This window comes from Haplochromis burtoni, unplaced genomic scaffold, assembly GCF_018398535.1.
Source record: "Haplochromis burtoni strain Fernald_Lab_line unplaced genomic scaffold, NCSU_Asbu1 Contig_137, whole genome shotgun sequence".
Taxonomy (NCBI): domain Eukaryota; kingdom Metazoa; phylum Chordata; class Actinopteri; order Cichliformes; family Cichlidae; genus Haplochromis; species Haplochromis burtoni.
This window is the reverse complement of record NW_024582498.1, coordinates 84,220-102,385: the sequence shown is the minus strand read 5'-3', so window position 1 is coordinate 102,385 and position 18,166 is coordinate 84,220. Positions and strand designations below refer to the sequence as shown.

General features: G+C 41.6%; 1 protein-coding gene across 7 annotated transcripts in view; it reads left to right on the top strand.

The window, feature by feature from the left end:
• Window positions 1-493: 493 nt before the first annotated feature.
• The window catches only part of nedd4l (NEDD4 like E3 ubiquitin protein ligase), a 42,055-nt gene continuing 24,382 nt past the window's right edge, over window positions 494-18,166 (top strand). For 3 of the 7 annotated variants that reach the window (XM_014336474.2, XM_014336473.2, XM_005931249.3), the window contains exons 1-5: window positions 494-859; window positions 2,616-2,689; window positions 6,642-6,723; window positions 9,113-9,151; window positions 9,852-9,905. In XM_014336474.2, coding sequence (XP_014191960.1) covers window positions 815-859; window positions 2,616-2,689; window positions 6,642-6,723; window positions 9,113-9,151; window positions 9,852-9,905 — 294 coding nt within the window. In that variant the 5' untranslated portion in view covers window positions 494-814. Of the gene's footprint in view, window positions 860-2,615; window positions 2,690-6,641; window positions 6,724-9,112; window positions 9,152-9,851; window positions 9,906-13,124; window positions 14,819-18,166 lie in introns of those variants that run through there. The other 4 variants (XM_005931244.3, XM_042224382.1, XM_042224381.1 and 1 more) reach the window with 2 other exon arrangements.

Here is an 18,166-nt window from a genome sequence, read left to right as displayed (position 1 = left end):
ATAGTTGTAATTTTAGGGTATACAATGAATATACAATACCTGACTCCTCTTTGAGCTGAGTTAACTCGATTTCCAAAAGTGACTCTCAGTTTTCGCCCATCCTGGACTCAATTAATTTCGTGATCCAGATCAGTACCTGCAGCGGACCAGACCTGCTGCTTGCTGTGACTGCAGCACGTGATTGGCTGCCTGTTACAAGCCCCGCCCACGTCACGATCCCCTTCGGGTTCTCCGTGACGTCAGTTAGGTGGAGATGGTGATATTATATGTGAAAACTATCTTACACATTCTGGCTATTTCAACAGTGAGACATATTTCTACATAACACAAAAAAGAGCGAGAAAAAATTAAACGACCCACTTAATTTCGACGTCCTCTTCTTATTTAATTGGCCAGCCAGGCGCGTTAGGGAATTCAAGGCGCACTTTATTGGCTGAGTTTGACAGCAATCACGTGTTCTTGGCACACGATTGGCTGAGCTCTTAGGAGGAAGTCAAGTGTCACAACATTTCGGGAGGGATAAGCTCGGAGTTGACAAAAGCGGTTTGCCTCAGTCGAAACATTTCGCTACACTGTAATTTTTTTTTATTTTTTTCATTTCCAAGTTGGGTCCTGGACGGACCACGCGGGAAAGGATTACGTTATCCGGTTGAGAACCAACCACCCGCGGCGTGCCGAGGACTTGCTTTCACAGTGGACTTTACCTTCACAGCTCGGCACAGAGAGGAGAGTGGGACTTTATTGTTCAAGGCTAGCTAGCTAGCTTTGCAAAGCGGCTTGTTTTTGTGTGTATATAGCGTGGACCGCAGGCTATATGGCTGCGAATTACGAACCGATATATGGACTTTCAGAAGATGAGGTAAGCTTTAAACTCAACCGAGCCCATAAAAAGTATACTACAACCAGGAGTCTCTTCAAGAGGGGTGCAGCCAGAGATGGCCAGCGTTAGCCCGATTGGCAAGCTAACAACCCCTTACCCTGGATAACATTCCAGTGTAATGTTCGGCAGCTGTCAGTTCCTCCCTGTCTTCGTGTCCACTAGTTTTCTCAGCTCATTTTCAGTAGCACTTTCACCACTGTGCCTACAGTCGTGAACCCAAGCAGTCCAAGTTAGTCGAGCAGCCTCTGTTGGTTCGTTCCATCCTCGGTTTAATTCAATTTATGGGCGACTTGGAGCTTAACCGCTACCTCGCAATGCTCTGTTGAATCCCAGATGTGCAGAAGGGAAACCGACCGATTTCTCGGGTGCGATGGCTCGATCCCGGTACAAGCTCGACCGCTGTGTCAGATTTAAACACTACCTCTTGTTTGTAATCGTGGCTGCCTGATAAGTGAGGTGATCTTGGATGTAGACGACTGAGTTGCCATGGCATTCAGATTTACATAAAGCATGTAGCCATTAATTATGAAATAATTCAAGCGTTATTGTTTTTTGTTTTTGTTTTTAATACTGCAGCATCATAGTCACGAGTCAAACATTGGGCATCTATGTATATCTCCAAACATTTTTTTAAAATAGGGGAGCTGTTATATGTGAGATCGGAGCAGTGTACTCTCAAATGGCAAGCAGTGTGGAATTTTTTTTTTGGATAATCCTGGTGGACAGCTAAAAATATATCTTTAATGGTTTCTCAAAGGGGAAATAGGGGTGTGACTCTTGATTGTTGAATTTGCACTCTGCCTGCATTTGACTCATCTGTCAGTCTGACCAGGAAGGATGTAAGAGGGTTCAGCTTCAGCAATTCACTGAATCTGTGTTACGTAGATGCACTTTGAACTCTGTGACGTTAGTTTCTCTAACATCTATGTAGGGATTGGCCGATTTAGCTCCCGATTATCAATATTGGTTATATTAGCCACTGGTAATTTGTTCTGTCACTTCAAGTTTTTAGTATGTTATGTGACTTAAATGTTTCAGTGACAGCAAAGAGGAAACAAATACCAACAGCACCACCAAAATCATGATATCTGAGGGAAGGATCTTTATTGGCTAGAAAATATTTTTAACATCGGGTTTGAAATGTTGGCGTAGAATTTAGGTGCCTTCTTATGTTAACATTGTATTTATTATAATTTTTTTTTTTTTAGTAATCATTAGAAGAAAAGGTGAACCCTATCATTTAACCCACTTTGATAGCTCTGGGGTACCCTGCTGACATGAGGCTTGTCTGTAAAAACTTCCCTCACACACACTAAACAGATGGGGATAGTATTCATTGATGATTATACCATGAAACAAAGCATTTACTGTGATCATGAGGTAAACATTCAGTAAGGCACCCCACTCCCCTTTTCTTCTCACTTTGTCATCTGGTGTTATGCTAACATCATTAACTATGTCAGAGACTTCCCCAGTACATTAATTGCCGCTGCAGTGACTTGGAGAAAAGTGTAGTCACAGCCTGGCATGAGGTGGTTTAGCATATTAAGTGTCTACATATTTTCGGATACTGCGTTTGAGTTTTGGTGCCAAGTTACAAACGGCCATTTATTTATAGGTGAACTTTATTGATTTAAAAGGCAGCTCATTGCAGCTGGCTGCTTGAAATATCTTAGATGACTTAACTTAGCTGATTAAATGTTTTGACCCATCATCTCTTTCCCTCTGTCTGCAGCATGAAACACGAGTGTTACGGGTTAAGGTCATTGCAGGAATTGATCTGGCGAAGAAAGACATCCTTGGAGCCAGGTGCGTATCATGGGATTTCTGAGAACACGTCAGAAGATACTGTTTTTGTGTTAATAATAGAAGTGTTAGGTTGCTTTCCTGCTGTCATTGTGAAGGTCTGGTGAGTGGACTTGGGCTTCTTTCTTTCTGGTGCTCTACATGTTCTCTTCCTTCACAAAACTAGGTCTTTTGAGGCCTTCAACATTGCATACACATCATCACAGTTTAGATAGGTCATGCCAAACATGTCAGCTACTTCACTCACTAATAATGATTCGCCATGGATCATTACATGAAGAAATCCATGCTTAAGGAAAACTAGACAGACCTTAGTTGTAGTATTGTGTTTAGCATCCCAACTCTTTGGGGTTCTCCTTCTAGCCAGTCGTTTTTAACCTTGAGCAGCACAGTGTTATGCACAGTTCCTACATTCCTTCTAGTTACAGACCTTGCACCTCAAGTGTTAATCAATGATTTCCATCCTGCCTCTCCTATCCTACTCATAACCCACCTCTGTTACCCTTCTTCCAGATAAAAGAGCTGATCTCTTTCCCTCTGTCTGGACTTGACTAATTCTTATACATGCCACATACCTTCCCACATGTGGGAACACAGTGTGGTTAAACTTTTGATGATCTCTGAAGCGTTATGTCCATCAATATCCCCCTCCCATGTGTGAGTCTGTGAAGTGCAACAGACTGTTAATACAGTTTTTACATGATGTTACATAATAACTTTAGTTATTGTAATTTTATTTTTGTTAAGCAGTGTAACGTCTGCTCCTTGAATTTTAATTACCCACAGCTTTGCTTTTGCTCTAATAATATGCTGAATGACTCGCTGTCACTTCTATCAACACCACCTCTGCCATCCTGCTGGCTGTTGTTGTATTTTTCCATGTGCCAATCAGAGACTTTCTTCTTAATTTGAAACTAGCTTTCTAGTGTCAAACTAAACATGGAATATTTATTATGCTGAAGCGCAAACTTCCATTAGAAATAGCAATGACCAGTAAGTCACTTAAATGGCACAGCACTTCAGCTGAAGAGATCTAAATCTTAACATGTGACAGCTTTTTGCTGTTATAGGTCTTTTAGCTACATGTTATTGAATGCCTGAGTAGGTTTGCAAATGTGATTGCAATGCAAAACATGTAGCAAGACTTCACAGGACAGACTCACTGAAGATTGCTTATCATCATTCTTTAAAGTAAAATGTTGCATGAGGCTGTAAAGAAATATTTAACTATATTAAACTGTATATCTGTCTGAAATCACCACAGGAGCACTGGAAGCCTCTTCTGAATTTGAGCTCTGTGCCTACTGTTGATCACAGTAATGTATCTGAACTGTAAGAATGCAGACATTGTTTGAGGAAGAGCTTGGCATGTGTAGCACTGTGTGAGTGCTACTCGCATGCCAGAGTGCATGTGTTAGCATCCTGATGCCCTGCTGGCAGGACAGCTCAGCCTGGCTCAGGAGAAAGCTGAAGTGTAATGCAGTGCACTGAATGAGGTCTTGATGTGTGGCTAGCTACCACAGGAGACAGTGCTGACTTGGCAGTCTGTCACCTCATAAGATGCTCAAACAGTTCCAGCCTGTTCTTTTCTTCTTTTTGCTCCAAATGTGTTCCTGTCGGTGCTCCTTTGTGGCTCGTGTGTTACATTCTGTTGTTTCAGATTAAATGAAACACTCTGAGGTTTTGTTTTCACCGTTTTTGTGCGGCGATGAGAGAAACTCAAGGAAGTAACTTCAAAGAACAAGTGTACGGGGCTATGCTTTGATTCCGGCTGCTTTTGGTATCTTTAATCTTGTGTTGACCACAAGTAGCCTTTCTCCCACCCTTAGAAGGATTTTTGCTCATAGAAGGAAGGAGACAAGAAGTCTCCGTGCAGCTGGGACACAGTGGTCTCATTGTTTTTGTTTAATCGCAACATATCATAGAACCACACAAACACACAATTAGAAGCTGTGGGGTTCCTGAAGAGGTTAACTAGCAGCACCTGTTTTGCCTAGGGTATGTTTGCAACTCCTTCAATATCCGTCTGTCTGCCCGTCTAATTTCGTTCTTATTCTTTTGTTTTATCTCAACTGCTTCCTTCAAATGAAAGTAAGACTGCACTGTAGCTGCGAAATTGAATTGCTGATTAGGTCAGTCCTAATGCTATGGTTACTGATTATGTCTGAATAGATTTAAAACCCATTCTCTAATATTTTGATATTTAAAAAGTGTTTAAAATCCTGTATTTAACCTTATACTAAGCAGTTCTTGCTAAGCAGCCACAATTGTAGCTCCTGAGACCACAAGAGGTTATTACAGGATGCTGTGGCAGTAAATTCTGTGAAGGGTGCTGAAATGTGCCATGTGGGTCGTGCCAGAAACCCCAAATCATCATCTCGACACAAAACGGCAATCGCACCATTCACCTGTGTCAACTCAGCATACTGCTAATTTGACCAAAGACACCTGAAGCCGAAGCAGTCGCGTTCTTGACTGCAGTGGTTTGAAGAGTAAGTAGCAGGGGAAGGGTTATTGTAGTAGTAGTAGGCAGTTATTGAGTTGCCTAAATTGCCCTACTAACATTATCTTCCACATCATCTTTATATACCACAGATAACAGTGTCTGGTGGTGGCTAACACGTATATTAGCTGTGTTGATACCACTTAATTTCAGTTCTTTTCATCATGTTGGGTAACAGCTAAGGTGTGTGAATATATTTTAATGATTTAAAGTCTGGACTTGGCTCTCTTGATTGGAATCCAGGTTACATATTGATGAGATATCAAGTTGGGAAGTCACCACTCATTTGTAATGCAGGTAATATGCAACTGTTAATAAGTTACAGTTGCTTTTATAAATTGTGGACTGTGAGGTACCAATTAAAGTGTATTACATTTGCTTTCACTGAATAAATCTCTAATGTCAATATAGCCATCTCTCTTCTAACACTACTAGAGAAACTAATTTGAACCTGCAAATCCAGAAAAGTGTAATTCACACCAAACTGTCTCTGCAGCACAAATATCTTATTACATTAGGTTGAGCAAAGGAAAAACAAAGTCTGTGCAGAAACCCTGCTGTTGCTTAGCTTCTTTCTTGCTTTACTCTTTGTTTTTCTTTTTCTTTTTAGCCTCCAAACTCTAGCTTTCAGTAAACCTAGTTGATTAACTTGATCAATAAAAAGTTGTTAACACAGAGGATGCTTTAAGATATCCTATTTAGATATACAAATGCACAAATAAAAGCATCGTCTGTGTTAATTGCGTTGTAATTTTAACGTGAAAGTTTCATGTAGGACTATGTAACTTTGCAAAGTCACCCCCTCCACATGTACACAGACCTTTTAAATAGTCAGTTCTCCCAGGGAAGGGTTTTGGCAAAGTGTGACACGGTACCAGGTGTTGCCTGCTGTGACTAACATCAGGTTAATTGGTCTTCGCAGTGAACAGTAGATCGCCGCTCAGACCAGAGCTCACTGGAGATTTCTACCCTGTCAGCACCTTCAAATAAGCCATGTGGGGAGTTTTAAATAGCACAGTCACACATGGTCTGCTTATTGTTTGTACTTCTCTCCTCAAAACGTTTAGCTGTTTCTATTTTTAGCAGTCTTTACCAATAAGACAGGATTTTTATTTCTCAGGATACTCAAATGGAAGGAGTGTCTAACTAAGGCGCACCAATCGCAATTTTCTTTTTCTTCTAAGTGTGAACTGTCTACACTGGAACTATAACTGATTGCATTGAGAAAAAAAAAAAACTTAATTTGTTTGTATATGCTAATACTTTGCTTTGCTTTGGTCTTTTATCACTTTGGAAATCATTGTTTTGATATGGAAATTAAATGTAATATGAAATGTATGTATCCTATTTATTATAGATGTGTGCTGTTTTTGGTAAATATGTATTGCTGGGAGCAGATGGTTTGAATTTGGATATGCTTCCGACTTTTTTTTTTCTGCTTTGGTTTTCCAGTGATCCTTATGTCAAGCTTTCCCTCTATGTTGCTGATGAAACTAGAGAGCTTGCCCTAGTCCAAACAAAAACGATTAAAAAGGTAAGTCCATAAGTAAACAGTGACTTTGAAGCGTTGAACTGTAGCATGTTTAGTCTGATGTTTGTTGTCTTAGAGGTCCTGTTTATGTCTTGGGTGACGCAGTCACAAGTGGACAGCTACTCTGCAAATAAACATGGAGCCTACAGAGGTTTTGCAAACCTGCTTAATTATTCAGGGTCTCAAATTAAAGTCTAATCTTGACTCAAAACAGTGTGCTGCTCTATGTTCATTTTACAGCCGGTCTCACCAGCAGGGCACCTGTCGCTAATGGGAGAACTATTATAAATGGCAGAAGCTAACGGGAAATGGGCAGTAGTTTGGAGATATTTCATGCTATCACACTAATGTGCTGGTGAGATTTCTTATCGTGTACATTTACAGTTGTAAACAGAGTTGTTGGGAATAAGTCTGTTAGCCAGTACTAGTGCAGGAGGACGTTGTGTTTCTCCACTGGTAGGAAGAACACCGATTGTGTAGGCGTTCTTTAAATGTGGCTCCAGATAAATTTATGTACACACTGCTAAAACAAGCGAATGGCATTGTGTAGCCCACGGCATATCTGAATATGGTGTGAGCAGTTAAATCTGCGTGTGCATTCCTACACCTGTACTTGGAGGTTTCTCCTTGTGATTGGATCACCCAAGATGCATGTTAATTCCAGGTGAGAACAGAGCCGTAGCTTTATTCCTTAGTCACACACACTCAGTCACCAATGGCAGCAGACTGCTATGCAAGAAGTAATCTGGAGTTCATTGTACTGCCTGATGGTGCTTTGGCACATGGAGGGATCGAATGGCCAGCCCCTATATTAGTGGAGAGCTCGCTCGACCACCTGAGCCTTGAAAGCCCAATGACCTCTAATGAACCTACTTGTATTGCTTGGCTAGCTTGGCCACTCCTGCCAAACGAATCTACTTCCACACCTGCACTTTAGATGGGCCTTTTCAGCCACTTAAATGTGCACTTATTGAGTCCCTTTTAAAGTCACAGGTGTGGGATCACAGATCATCTTAATACCAACACACACTCCCTACCCCCACACCTACCAATCAAGGCAAAGCTCCAGAAAGGCCCAAAAAGGTGGTGCTTCCTTTATCTGTTCAGGACAGGGAGACACTGGTCGAGCTCTTCCCCCGTGGCCTCTTTTTGAGGAGGAAATCTCTTCACAGCAGGGGGAGCTATTACTTGCCATTATTGTAAACCCAGGACAGGAGACGTTTCCAATTCAAAGGAAGCTGTAATTTGAGTGGAAGTGCATATTGATTTCCAGGATTTTTGAATTTTCTGAGCTGCATGGTTTTAATTTGATCTGAAATGTATTGGGTTCTGCTGCACTCCATTTTATTCTTTTCTGAGGCTGTACTTTATAATGTGCAGGGGTTAAACTTTAAAGCATAGCTTGACTCAGTTTCTTACTTCCTGGTAGTAAAGTTGGTTATAAGAAGCTGCCAACGAAAGCCTGTGTTGGAGTCAAGCAGCTCAGGCCTACATGCAGCCAAACATATGCTGCCAGTGGCCATGGTTTTCTTTATAGGATATAAATAGCTGACAATAGCACTGCTATGTGGAGCAGAAAAAGAAGCAGTGGTGCTTCGCTCTTCTGTGGGCTTCATGTGTCTTTAAGTGGGACACCTTTGATGGCATCTTTGTTGTTGAAGCTAAGAGTTTGGCTTGTGGCAAGATGACATGAAAAAAATGGGATATGACAAAGAAATAAAAAACCAATCTGAGGCAAACATCAGTATCTAGATGATGCCCTGAGCACAGAAGAGCCGAGGTTAGGCTGTTCTGGATATTTTTGTTTTTGTTTTTGCCTTGTGAGCTGCAGATTTCATTAATATTGTTCATCCAAGTACAGCGAGTTAATATGTAATTGTGGTATCTCAGTAGTTTTAGTACAGATGTTATTTTATTGCTGCTGTAAAACATTTAATGTTTATTATTCAGTGTAACTTGTGAAATTCAGGTTTCATTGACATTTGAGTGTTTAAGTCATTTGAGTCACCAAAGGAATTTTAATGAGAACTGTCACTTAGTTCCCAGTCCAGTCTAATAAAAACATCAAATGTGTGAGGCAGAAGGAGAGTGGATTGGAGGGGGGTGTAACTGCTGAGCTGATGCATCCAGAAAGTGGGTGAAAATCCTCACGCCTGTTAATCTGAAGGCTTATTCTTATCACAGGAGCAAGTTTGCTACAAACCTCCTCTAACAATATAAGAGAGGATCATTGGCATGCCAGATAGAGCCTAATTTTGCACGTAGCCTCTCTTCTCTCACTCTGAGTGGGATGCTTTTCATACATCTGTTCTCTTTTCTGTGTAAACTAATGATGCTGTTTATTGTGTTTTAATGCAGTTATTCATTGTGGCTTCTGTACACTGTGTTTCAGACCCTCAACCCAAAATGGAACGAAGAATTCTACTTTAGAGTGAGTTCAGATTTTGAAATGCTTTCGTGAATGATGATTATTATTTTTATTTATTTTTGCTTTGACAGTCTGTTATTGCTCTACTTTGGAGCAGGAGTTGTATAGCTGTGAATCTTTGGTTGCAGTTTAACATGGTGATGAAAGCCACGTCTTCCACCCCTGTAATCAAACAGGACGTTATAAGTATAGTGACATGATAACTCTAGACTGAGGGTGTTTAGTTTAGTTCAGTTTGTTAGGTGGTTGCTAGGCATCTATAATTCAAGTTTTTAAAATCAATAACATTTTGTGAAATTAAAACGATAGAATAGTTTATAAGATTTCATGGGTGAATAAATGATACAAATTGGTCATTTCCTGTTGTTACGTAGTTAAGTTGCATAATGATGTCATAATGTGCAATATGGATAACAGCCTTTTAAGAGTATAAGCTGTACCTTTGTGTCAACTTTGATTGCTCAACTCCTGATAGTGTAGGAATTGTTTGCAAGGAAACAGATTTTGTGTATTATAGTAAAATGAGTGCAGCTCAGGCTTCTATTTCGATAATTAGACAGCTGACTGCCTTCTAAGACTCTGCACAGTTTTAAATTATTACAAAACAAAAAGCAAGCAGCCAGTTACCCGCAAATGCACATACACTTTGACATAAACAGCAAGCAACATCTCTAACATCTTCCTTATTTTGTTGCTCCCACAGGTGTGTCCACAGAATCACAGGCTACTCTTTGAGGTGTTCGATGAAAACAGATTGGTAAGATTCCCACTTTTGTAGATTTATTTAGTTCTCTCGTGTCGTTTAATCTGCTTCGTGCAATCTGTTCTCCTTGGAAATATTTGCACAATATATTGTCTTTCATTTAATGTCCTATGGTGATAATTTGCTTTCCAGTAGCACTTTATTTTGTTCTCTAGTCTCAGTTACGCCAATAAAACATAATGACTGTAAAACTGATATTGCTAAATTTGTCTCAACCAGTTCTGCTTTCATTATACCGCAGAGATTTTCAATAACTTAGAAGACGTTTTATTGACTTTGTCTGCCCTCCCTCGTGTGTTAAGTTTTCGAGATGTGAACCATTTTCCCAGTTTAACATGACATGATTTCAGCTTTAGGCTTTGTAGATTATAAACAGCGTACAGTTTGTTTGACTGCTAGTTTCGGTACTCTGCTTTCAGACTGTAATCCACTAACAGCTCCTACATTTCTCTTATGTCAAATTTCTCAGATTTCCCCCACAGACGAGAACACTGGTTTCCTTGACTTGTGAAATTAAAACCCCTTTTAGGCCCTCAGTTGCCTTGACAACTAAATTAAATGTCTGCACATTGTCAAGTCTTGCAGTGAGTAAAACCATCACAAATAGGTCTTATAATCAATTTACTAATTCACTCTTGGCTCTAAACGTCACCTTGGTTGGAGTATCTTCAGAGAAGGCGTGCATAAGAGAAGTGGTTGCTGACACTGTGGAGTCATTGTTCTGTAGAATAAGCAAAAGGCTCTGCTAGCAGTGTTATTTGTTTCCTATGTCTTCTCAGTAACTCTGGGTCCTGGGTTTGATGTTGTATAAAACAAACAGCGGATGCAGCCCAACATAGTTTTGGTGATCTTGGCTGGATAAGGCACATTCTGTCGGGGCCTCTCAGATTCAGGGCTGTTGCTGAGGACCATCGTGGGAGGTTAAAACATTTGGGATTTGTTTGGGGAGTGTCTTTTTGTAACAACACGATCCCTAGTTTTATTTCTAGGTGAACCATATAAAGACATGACTATTTCATTGATCTAAGCATGTAACACATGTCTAACTTGCTCATTTGCACTCCGTCCCTTCTAAAAAGTGCAGCTCTAATTTTCCTTCAGTACAGTGAACACTTTCTGTATAAGAGGATGAGACGAGAGCACAGCACACGCAGCCTCAAGCACGGTCCTCTCCTTATATGTCCGAAGAGGTGCTTTTTGTCTTTCTCTTGGTGCGTGCCAAGGCAGCTCCCCCACCACTGGTCAGCATTTCGTTTTGTACTGGAGCATAGTACAAATATAAGAGAACTATGTATGACACTGATGGTTGAATTTGAAGAAGCGGCTGAATAGACCTACAGCACAGTGCAGTTTGAAGCAGGCATGTTATGTCATTTGGCAAGCTGGGCTCGCTGCCATTGGACCACACATTGGCATTTTGTTTCTTTTATACAGAACATTCCCCATAACATTTCTCACACAGACACACATTTATTGACTGTGCCTAACACTGCAGGCAGTGTGTCATCACTAAGTGTAACTGGCTGCCAAGCCGTGAGTCTTCCTGTATTACAGTGTCTTTCTTTTGGCTTCTTTGTCCAGTCAGTATTGTTTCTTGATGCCCTCTTGTCCACAATGCAGACCTTTGATATTTATTTCTTTTTTTCATTCGTTTGAAATACTACAGGCTGCTGGTTGCAACTTGTTTTTTGAAAAAGATAAGGTGACGCACTGTGGTCTAAGCCATAGGTTGAACCAGTCCAAGCGGTTAAAACAAGGCAGTTACTTTTCAAGCGTGTAGCTCTGAAATGGCAAGTTGTGATAGGGGCTTTGTCAGTTCTGTGCACGGAGGCGGATGACTCCCCCACTAACTCTGGCTTCAGGGCAAAGTAGTCCAACTCCTACTTTTTCACATGATGATGCTGTGGTGAATCAAATTGTAGGAGCTTTTTTACATTAATGTACAGTATGTTGCATACAAAGCGTCTTTTTCTATGTTGTTACTTGGAGTTAGGCATTAGAATTTGTGCATGATTTCATTCAGCATTGCAGGCTAGGATCACAGCCAAGTTGTGTCTCGGACTGCTTTTGGATGCAAAAGGAATGACCTATAAAAGCAGCGTCAAATGTTTGGCTGTGTATGGCAGACATTGCATGTTTATTCTGTTTCAAGTAGACATGCCTTTTCCGAGTGATCTGTCAGATACTCTGCTCTTTACTCTCAATCTCACTTTTTTTTTTCTTGATCCATTTTTAGCACCAACTTCCTTATGCTTCTTTTTTTTTCTGTTTCCAAGCTGCAAGACATTACAGGATAAATTATATTCTCCAGACTTGGTGTTGAATTTTTGACATGATTGGCACCAAATGGCAATTGGTGATCAATTAACAAGTAACCTTGCTGTGAATCTAGAATCTAGAAGTTATTGATGCTTTCCTTTTCCCTTCCATTTCTTTCTGCTCCTTCAGTTCACAGCATGTCTTTTCCAGAACAGGCTGATTGCAGGCAGCACTGAATGATTGGAACCGTTCAATGCCGAAGGAGTTGAGTGGGAGCAAATAAACAGCTGACTGGCATTGCCAACATTGCTGCACTCTTTTTCGTAATAATGCTCTAATTTTATCCAGCTTTCCCATTTTGATCACATTGCTGAACTTTCACCCCTCCCTAAAAATCCAAAGCTGCTCGCCATTTAGTTCAGTTTGATCCAGAAAGAGTGTTTAGTCAACGATAGACGAACGTTTCTGTAGGTGAGCATGCAGTAGTTCAGCCATTTGTCACTCTAGTTAAGTTTCTATTAACTTATTTTTACATTCAAAGAAATCCACAGTCAAAAGACGAAATGACTTGTATTTAAGATGAATACGTTGGGAACTTCTTTTGTTAAATAATATAAGCCACAATATTGAAGACGGAATGAGTTACGATTTAATTTAATAGGTGTACTCTTGGTGAGTGGTGTTTTGATATTGAGTGCTACTCTGGGGAAATGAGCTACTCTTACTGAGATATCAAATTTAGCAAATTAAATCAAATTCCAGATGATGTTTAAATTATGAAGAAAATAGTTTAAAAACTCATGAAGCCAGATGAAAGGACATTAATGAGATGTGGAGGCAGGGGAATTGGCGGGGTTAGAAAAAGTTCATGTTAATAGAGGGGAGGATGGATAGGAGTAAGCAAGCAGGATGTAGGTGGGGTCGTGGGGGGGGTTCATTTGCTACGTGAGGGCAGTATGGGGTCGTAACAGGAGATGGCAGGGCCATTTGTAGTCACGTGACTGCCAGGCAATCCACTGTCACCTCGGAAACCAGGAGTGCCGGCCACTCATATCCAATCATGTCGGGAATGCTGGCTGTCACTTGGCTAAGGCTATTTCTGCCGTCTGTCGCTAGTGCTTGATGGTGCTAAGAGACTGGTATACAGGGATCCTCCTCCTTTTTTCTTTTTTTTCCTCCTTTTTTTTTTTTTCTTTTAAAACACCCCCCACCCCCGCACCCTCCTCCTCGTAGCCATCAGCCCTCACTCTCCCTCTCCTTTGAGTGCGTTGTGTAAAGTTGTCAGCTGTTTTGCAGTGGCTGTTTTGCTTTTGTGGTGTGAGTACTTCTTTTCTCAGTTCAGCTTGGTGTGGGAAGGAAAGTTGCGGAAGAGGCTGGGAGAGGGGAGTGGGGAGGGGGGAATGGAAGAAAAGAGGATCAGTTGTCTAGCCAAAGGAGAAGTGGGCAACAGTTAGGATACTGAGGCAAGAGCCAGAGGAGAGAACCAGCAGCCACTCAGTAAGAAAGTGAAAGGCAACGGGAGATTTGGACGTGTGGTGAAAATGGCACAGCGTCTGCGTTTGTACTTTGGCTCAGGACACAGTAACACAGCCCCGGACATACTGGAAGGAGACTTTGAGGTGCAGCAGCGAGACGACGATGGGGTCACGGCACACCTTGTGCAGCCACGTCCAGCATCGAGGCCTTCCCAGGACTCTGCTACGGAGCACGTCCCGTCGGCGGCTTTTGGTTTCCACTCTGAGCCTTCGCTTAAACGCAGCTCCTCCATGTTCATACCCCAGCTTGCCGCCTACACTGAGCCACGTCCTACTAGGAGCTCATCCATGCACATCTCCCTTCAGCGCTCCAATGGATCCAGTAATGGAGATTCCAGTGGTCATGCTGATGATGTCCCACCACCCTGTTATACTCCTCCAGGACCTGCGCCTGCCTATACCGAACCACAGAGTCAAGCTAACTTTCCGCGGCAGTCCCCTCCTCCATACTACAGCCCTGATTCTTTAAGTGTGCAATCTTCTCTGGCGGAGCCAAACCTTCCCAAGCGCAGGGTCTTTAGTATTGGTTCCAGCAGTCATTGTACGTATAACAGACGCCAGCCTGGCATCAGTGTTGGTGCCATCTACATCCAGAGGAATTCTCCTGACGGCTCTGATGTCCAGCATTTCAGAATCCTTCCCTATGGCGGTACCGGCTGGTCTGTCCAGCAGCAAAGCCTGGACCAGTCCTCTGGTGTTAATGGCACAAAGCAGAGGCTAGTGTTTCAGCTCCAGCAAAATCAGAGCCAGGATCAGAAGCAGGGCAGACAACCGGATGATCCATCACAAGAACAATGCACAGATGCTGGACCCAACAGCTTAAGAGGTTGCCATAGGGTGCGCTACCCTAGAATTCGATTACATAGAAGCTCGTCTCATCAGAGGCTGCTGGTGGAAAATAATAATCAGAAAAGTGGTGCAGACAGTCAGACTATAGACGAGAATGAAACAGATGTGGAGACAGAAGCAAGAAACAGACCTGATGGTTGTACTTTAAACTTTAGTGGGGAAAATCCCAGAAGGCAGCCACATTTGAAGATATATTTTACCCCGGGTGGAGGTGGAAATCAGGATGTGAGCTTTGGCAATGAAGCAACGACAAGTAATTCCAAGGTAAAGAGTGTGGAAAAGTTTAGTAGAAGCATACTCTGCCTCTGAAATGTTTGGTGAAAAATTGTTGAATTACAAAAGCGTTATGTAACATTTATAGACTTGTTCTAATGTTCCTAGAGAAACTGATATTAGAATGAATAGTAAACAAATCCAAAAATAGTGGGTGGCATGTGACATTTAGTTTAATATGACTTGGCTTGTTCCTCTTGTTGCCAAAAGGGTGAGGTCCAGCACTGTCATGGACATAACAAATGAAAAAGCCAGTCTAACACATCTAATTTGCAGTGGTTGCTTAAGTACTATTTAACACTAAGAATATAGGCTAGACAGGGAGAGATCTGTGTGGTGCTGATACAGGGTGGTGACTTTCCTGGACCTAAAAATCCCAGACAACCTTGCTGATCTAAATCACACATGCTGCTTTTCTTTCACTTCATAACCAGAACGACTTAAAATCTCACACACGTCAGCCAGTTCAGTTGTGCAAGAAATGGATGAATGGATAATTTGTTCCCATGCACTTGTTGCCTTCCGTTTCACAGAAATGCGACACTGGGGTTTTTGATAATACCCTTAAGTGCAGTCAGCACTCTTTAAGAGCTGGCTGTGTCTATTTTTAGTTTACCTCGAGCGTGTTTGTTGGTTTTGAAAGCAGGCAAACGGCATGTCTTCTCCAGTTCTTGGCTGGTATGGATGTGAATCGTTGCAGCTGCTCAGCAGGCGATTAAGAACTAACATGTCAGTGCAGCCCAAACAATGATCAAAAAGTTTCACAAGCAGCGTCGGTTTCCTCAAAGCCTGAAATCTTTTGGTGTTGCTCTCCAGTCTTATGCATATGTCCAACTCTGGTGCTAGAATGCTATAATCAGTGTATCGAGTTACCCAAATTGCTGTTTATTTATTAAACTTTTAAATACTTTCGATGTAGAACGTTTTAGATGTTTCTTTTAAGCTATTTTTTAAATGGCACTTTGGAGTTGTAAACTCAATTTTTAGCCTAAAATTAAATATAGTAGATTTTGAAATTAAATGATAGGGCCGTCATTGACTGTTTGAGGTTTACACCAGCAGGATGCAGGTTTATCATGAGATGTTTAGCTCCAGGAAGGACCGCCTAAACAGGAAGCTATTTGCTCATATCATGTTTTAGTTCATCTGACCAAACCACTGATTTCATTCATCTGAGTCAACCCCCCCCAAAACCCAAAAGATTCCCCCGCCACAAACCAGATTGGTTATTTGTAAAAGTAGAAACATGCTTTTTTTTCCTTTTGGAGCTAGCCTCAAGTGGCCACTCCAGGAACTGCAGTTTTTTGCATTTAATCATCAGCTTGAGTTTATTGCACCTCATCGGTTTCTGCTTGCTTGTGTGTGTGTGTAGAAGTTGTGACCAGTCGGCTAAAGAATATCTCTTCCCACTCAGTTTGACTGAGCTTAGTCTGCATCCAGGCAGATACTGTGATGCACAGTCCTGCCAGTGATTTCGCATTATTCAGGTGATGAAAAAGGAGATGCCAAGATGCAGTAGCAAAGGTGATGATGAAAAGGGCAAGGGTGGTGTTGATATAGACAACCTAGGTTTGGATAAAAAAAAAAGAAAGAAAACGTTTTCAGATCTAGTGGGAAAAATTAACCTCTTCCTTCGCCCCTCATGGTAGTGATGTGAGACTCCATGGCATCCTGTTTCTCAAGCAACGAGGAAGTCCCCAATTAGACCATAATGACAGGTCTTCCCCAACTGATTGCCTGGAGTTGGATTGCCCCTTTTTAAAACTGTGTGTGTGTTGTTTGTTTGTGTGTGTGTGTGTGTGTGTGTGTGTGTGTGTTGTGTGTGTGATGTGTGTTTGTGTGTGTGTATGTGTGTGTGTGTGTGTGTGTGTGTGTGTGTGTTGTGTGTGTGTGTGTGTGTGTGTGTGTGTGTGTGTGTGTGTGTGTGTGTGTGTGTGCGCACACCAGATGGACTAGCTGCAAATGGCTATGCCTCCGTGCCATGCCCTCGTTACAGCCCTGCCTTAGTACCCCTCGGTTTCCATTCATTGAGAGCTCCTGGAGGCCAGTAGGCTGGCTATATTTACCTGAGGCAAGATTGTGGATGAGTGCGGTGAGGGCACACTTTTTATTTTGGTCCGATAGCATGTAAGAGGCATTCAAATCACTTGTGTTGCGAAGGGCTTTTCTCTGACAGCGTGGACTTCTCTGAATTGCATGGTATTGTAATACAGTTGTGTCAGCAGGGAGACTGTTGAGAAGGTGAGACAGCCTTTTTACACCTCAGTGCCAGCCTGGACTTGCTCCAGATTGCCCTTTGTCGTAAACACCCTGTCACCACATCTTCCTGTAGCTTCATAGCATTTCCAGTTCTTAGCACTTTAGCTGCTTTCCTATAGTCTTGAAAGATTGGAGTGTGTTTAGGAATGACAATAGATTAGGTTTTTACTCGTTCATTACATGTGAATTGAAGTGAAGAGCAAAATATCCTATAAACATTGGCCATGAAAGCTGCTGTCTGGGTGCTTTTGCTTGTTGGATTTAATTGCAGGGTCAGAGAGAGATGTTGCTGCAGGCGACATTTAGGGTTTTATTTATTTATTTTTTTTATTTCATTTTATCATTTTTTTGGTGCTGTGAGAACCACAAAATCATTTGTAATCCACAGATGTTGCAGTGGTATTTCAGCACAAATCTCTGAAATGGTTATATTCTCATCCAAACTTGCCAGAGTAAAATTAGAAGCGTGTGAAAAGCAATTGTTTCGGTGACTTACTCGTGTTCAGTTTTCAAACTTTTTTGGGCTACCTTCCTCTTTTTCTTTTCTTTTTTTTTTTCTCATACCTCAAGCCACCCCTCTTTGTCCACCCGTACTTCCTTCTGTTGGTCTTTGGTCGCACTCTCAGAGTGTAACCTGGTCCTGGGAGGCAGTTGCAGACTCAAATCTGACCTCTTAATGACTTTGTAATTAAATCCAACTCCGTATATAAGGTCAGAGCTGAAATGCTTGTTATGGTTAGTGACATTTAAAAAAACAACAACAAAACAGGTTTGCCTGCAGAAGGTGTTGTTTTCCATGTGATAATATCATTGCAATTGCTTATATCATACACTGGAAGTGACAGTGCTACTGCTGTTTATGTGATCATGTGGTAAAAGAGTTGTGGTTATGCTGTGGTCAAGTTTGCTTTTGATGCTCTCTCAAACTTGGAGGAATCTTATGTCGGACTGCTTTAAATGAGTTATGTTAACAGTAAGTGAATCGTTTAGTTTGGTTGGTTTAGAAATTGAAAGCATGCATTGCGGTAATTTGCACAGTAGTGACTCCTGTTTTCCAAGAAGGGCTCATTTACAGTGTGT